General features: G+C 40.5%; 1 protein-coding gene across 1 annotated transcript; it reads right to left on the bottom strand.

Moving 5' to 3' along the window:
- Window positions 1–687: 687 nt before the first annotated feature.
- Window positions 688–1092, bottom strand: LOC110892797. Its single transcript, XM_022139944.1, has one exon. It carries the CDS (start codon window positions 1090–1092, stop codon window positions 688–690), a length of 405 nt encoding a protein of 134 aa, XP_021995636.1.
- Window positions 1093–5166: the final 4074 nt, after the last annotated feature.

The following is a 5166-nucleotide window of genomic DNA, read 5'->3' as shown; positions in this document are numbered from 1 at the left end:
TATTACTAATAATAAAACTAATATTAACTACTAAAAAAATCATAAATAACTAAACATAAACTTAAACGAGAGTATACCTCAAAACTATCTATGGCACGTTGATTTAGAGTTTCCCTACTCCTGCTCCTACTCGCGCTCCAAAAACGACTATTAACAACACCCAACTGGGTATCGTATACTCAGGATTCTCTATACTAGAGCATTCCCGTTAAAGAAACTGGTACCTAAACAAACTACCGAGACTCTTATTTAAAGCAAGCAAGCAGGCACCTCAAATCCCTTGATTCAATTGACGTGCCTACCTACCTGCTTGACCTGCTAGCTTGCTTGCTTATATATATTAATTCAGCTTCTTAACTCGTTTTTCTTGTATAACTTTTGAAATATGACGTTTTATAAAACGACGAATATGTCATTAGAACGAGCATATTTTTATTTACGTTTTAACCTAAGTTTCATTAAAAACGGAGTAAGGTAAATAAAATAATATATTTAATTATTAATATTAACGGTCTCCTATATTAGCCAAGGTTTGTCAAGATATTTCATCTTTCACACAATCATCTTACTCGTTTAACAATATATGAAATATAAATTACATATTTCACACGTTTATAACCAGCACATTAAGATTCGGGGTATTACATCCTTCCCTCCTTACAAAAATTTCGTCCTCGAAATTTGTCATTACTTAAAAAGATAAGGGTACTTATCTTTCATTATGTTTTCTAGTTCCCATGTAAAGTTGGGTCCATGACGTGCGTTCCACTTGACTGTGACTAACGGGATTTCCTTCTTGCGTAACTTTTTAACCTTCCTATCTTCGATTTGTAGTGGTTCTTCAATGAAGTTGAGTTTTTCGTCAACCTGTACGTCTTCCAGGGGTATTTGCTGGGCTTCGTCCACTAGGCACTTCCTTAAATTTGATACATGGAAAGTATTATGCATTCCTGCCAGCTGTTCAGGAAGTTTTAGCCGATAAGCCACTGGTCCTACTTTGCTTGTTACTTCAAACGGCCCAATATATCGGTGTTTCAACTTTCCCTTCTTTCCAAACCGAATCACTCCTTTCAGAGGTGATACCTTAAGCATTACTTTATCCCCTAGTTGGAACTCTAGGGGTTTATGCCTCTGATCTGCATAACTCTTTTGTCGATCTTGAGCACTTTTCATCCTTTCTTTGATTTGCTGGATCTTTTCTGTGGTCTCCACAATGATTTCTGGTCCTGATAGTTGACTTTCCCCTACTTCCGTCCAACAGATAGGAGTTCGGCACCTTTTTCGTATAAAGCTTCATAAGGTGCAGCTTTGATGCTGGCGTGATAGCTATTATTGTAGGCGAATTCGATGAGTGGTAGATGAGTGTCCCAACTTCCACCAAAATCAATTACACAAGCCCGAAGCATATCTTCTAATGTCTGAATAGTCCGTTCACTCTGCCCATCCGTCTGAGGATGATATGCAGTGCTTAGATTAAGCTTGGTTCCCAACTCTTGTTGGAAACTTTGCCAGAATTTAGATGTGAAGCGACTATCTCTGTCTGATATGATCAATACAGGCACCCCATGTCGCGAGACTATTTCTTTGATGTAAATTTGAGCTAGCTTGTTCATTTTATGGTCCTCACGAATTGGCACGAAGTGTGCAGACTTGGTCAATCTGTCCACTATTACCCAAATAGTATCATAACCGTGACTTGACCTTGGGAGCTTCGTGATAAAATCCATGGTGATTTTCTCCCATTTCCATTCTGGGATCTCTGGTTGTTGCAAGTATCCAGAGGGTTTTTGATGTTCTGCCTTCACCTTAAGGCATGTAAGGCATTTTTCCACATAATGGGCAATAGATCGCTTCATTCCTGGCCACCAATAATCTCTCCTTAAATCCTTATACATCTTGTCACTGCTAGGGTGAATGAAATACTTAGACTTATGAGCTTCCTCTAAGATTGTATCCTGCAGTCCTCCAAAATTAGGAACCCATATCCTATTGTTGAACCTAAGGATATTATCATTTCCCATTGTCAGTAGCTTCAGTTTCCCAATCATTCTTTCTTTTACAATATGATTCTCTTTTAAGGCTTCTTGTTGTATATTCTTAACTTGATCTAAGAGACTAGTTTTAACCTCTATTCTGGTTACACGAATTCTTATTGGTTGAGGTTTCTCTTTTCTACTTAGAGCATCTGCTACTATGTTTGCTTTACCTGGATGGTATTAGATCTCGCAGTCGTAATCACTTAATAACTCCATCCATCGTCTCTGACGCATATTGAGCTCCTTCTGCTCAAATATATATTTTAAACTTTTATGGTCACTATAGATAGTGCACTTTGTACCGTAAAGATAGTGCCTCCAAATTTTCAACGCGAACACTATGGCACCAAGTTCCAAATCATGGGTTGTGTAGTTCCGCTCATGAAGCTTCAACTGTCTAGATACGTAGGCAATCACTTTGCCTCTTTGCATGAGTACACATCCCATACCATAGTGAGATGCATCACAGTAGACGACAAAATCTTTTATTCCCTCAGGAAGTGACAGTATTGGGGCGCTACATAACTTATGCTTTAACGTGTTAAAGGCTTCTTCTTGTTTAGGTCCCCAATTAATCTTAGAGGCTTTCTGGGTTAGTGTGGTTAATGGTGTTGCAATCTTTGAGAAGTCTTGAATAAACCTTCTATAGTATCCTGCTAACCCTAGAAATCTTCTGATTTCAGTGGGATTCTTCGGTACTTCCCATTTCTTGATGGCCTCGATCTTTGTAGGGTCAACTTGTATTCCACATTCATTTATCACGTGGCCTAGGAATTGCACCTCACGTATCCAAAATTCACACTTAGAGAACTTTGCATAGAGTTTTTCTTTCTTGAGCAATTCAAGGACTGCTCTTAGGTGTTGTTCATGTTCTACCTCGTTCTTAGAGTAGATAAGGATATCGTCAATAAAAACGATCACAAACTTATCAAGATAAGGTTTACAAACCCTGTTCATGAGGTCCATGAACACTGCAGGTGCGTTGGTCAATCCAAATGGCATTACCAAAAATTCATAATGACCATACCTAGTCCTGAAGGCAGTCTTAGGTATGTCTTCTGGTGCAACTTTCACTTGGTGGTATCCAGACCTCAAGTCTATTTTAGAGAAATAGCTTGCCCCTTGTAATTGGTCAAACAAGTCGTCGATCATGGGCAAAGGGTATTTATTCTTTATAGTGGCTATTCAAGTCTCTATAATCGATGCACATGCGCATCGTCCCATCTTTCTTCTTGACAAACAAGATGGGTGCCCCCCATGGCGACGAACTAGGTTGGATAAACCCCTTGTCAAGTAACTCTTGTAGTTGCTTCTTGAGTTCTTGCATTTCTGTCGGGGCTAGTCTGTATGGCGACTTAGCAATCGGTGACGTATCGGGAACTAGGTCAATGCGAAACTCAACCTGTCTATCCGATGGTAGTCCCGGGAGTTCGTCGGGAAACACTTCGGGGTATTCTCGTACTACTGGCACTTCCTCGACCTTCTGCTTTTCTGTAGTGTTTACGACATATGCTAAAAAGGCAACATACCCTTTCCTTAGGCATTTATGTGCTTGTGCTATCGTGATGAGGTTCTTAGTCTTGTCAGTGCGGTCTCCCGATACAGTTAGTTGTTTGTCGTTGGGTAATCGGAGTCGGACGATCCTTTTGTCACATATAACTTCCGCATGATATGGTGTTAACCAGTCCATTCCTATGACTATGTCGAATTCTCCAAGTTCCATAGGCATTAGGTCTATAGGGATAACATGGTTGTTTAAGCTTATTTACAATTCTTAACTATGTCAACTATCTCTCTTTGACTTCCATCAGCCATTTCTACTGTAAAGGCATGATCTAGGGTTTGGGACGCCTGGTTCAACTAAGGTCTAAAGGTAGTCGACACTAGACTTCTATTTGCACCGGTATCAAATAACACATGCGCATATACATCATTTACGAGATACGTACCCGTGATAACGTCTGTATTGGTCTTGGCTTCTTCCGTGGTGAGTACAAATGCCCGCCCTTTTGGCTGATTTGGTTGTGTCCTATCATTTCTTTTAAGTTCGGGACATTCAGATCTCATGTGGTTAGGGTCTCCACATTTGAAACACTTCTTCTTTTCCTTGCATTCTTGAAGAGCATGACCCGTCTTTTTACAATTTGGACAAGGAAAACGACATTCCCCCGTATGAAAGCGTTTGCAAATTTGACATTGAGGAAATGTTTTAGGCCTTTTAAAGTTGTTATTCCGGGTGTCCCCCTTTCTTTCTTCCCACTTTCTTTTTGGTGCGGGAGATTCAGCCTGCCGCAGAATCATCTCGGCAGCCATGACGGCGCCAGCCTCAACAGTTTCTGCAAAAGTCTTGGGGGATTTGGATTTGATAAACACCCTCATTTCAGAGGGTAGACCCCAAATAAACCTATTGATCAGTTGTTCCTCGTCAATGCTAAATAAGAAACCAGTCGAGATATGTCGTTGAAACGAGAAACATACTCTCGATAGGTTTTATTTCCCATTTTTAACTGAAAGAATTCACTTCCAGTTGCTCAGTCTCACTGGGAGGACAATACTTAGCAAGAAACTTATGAATAAACTCCTCCCACTTCATCTCCTTAACCTTTTCTTTTCCCTCTGTTCGGACCACAATGTTCCACCAGTGAAGGGCTTCAGCTTCAAACATATGTACGGCGAACCGTACTTTGTTGCGGTCATCACACTCACATATGTCTAATACTGACTCCATTCTGTTGAGCTAGTCTTGAGCTTCTAGTGCTCCCTTTCTTCCGTCAAAGGACTGAGGTTTACAGGACATGAAGTGCTTATAAGTACATTCCTTTTGCTTTGGAATATTCACCTTTTCCTTCTAGTGGCGTGGTTGCAATAGTGTTTTTCCTTTCGCCCATTCCTTCCCTTTGTACTGGTGTGGAGGCTGCTGAGCTTTCTTCATGTCGTTCTCCAGATTGGTTAACATTACCGGTTTGTGCATTCTTCATTACCTTAGCCACTTCCACAGCTATATTGTGGATATCCTCAGTATTTAGACGCATGCTTGTACTAGACCGGGACCTGACACTATGAGAGGGAGTTCGAGTCCTATACGAATCTTCCTCTCTCCTTCTGTTATTCTGATTATTTCTAGACCCTT

Source organism: Helianthus annuus, chromosome 12, assembly GCF_002127325.2.
Source record: "Helianthus annuus cultivar XRQ/B chromosome 12, HanXRQr2.0-SUNRISE, whole genome shotgun sequence".
Classification (NCBI taxonomy): Eukaryota; Viridiplantae; Streptophyta; class Magnoliopsida; order Asterales; family Asteraceae; genus Helianthus; species Helianthus annuus.
The sequence above is the reverse complement of the archived record's forward strand: the minus strand, read 5'-3'. Positions and strand labels throughout refer to the sequence as shown.

What these genes read in the sequence shown, in the direction of transcription:
- LOC110892797 (XM_022139944.1), bottom strand. Translation starts at nt 1,092, where the DNA reads ATGCTTAAGGTATCACCTCTGAAAGGAGTGATTCGGTTTGGAAAGAAG.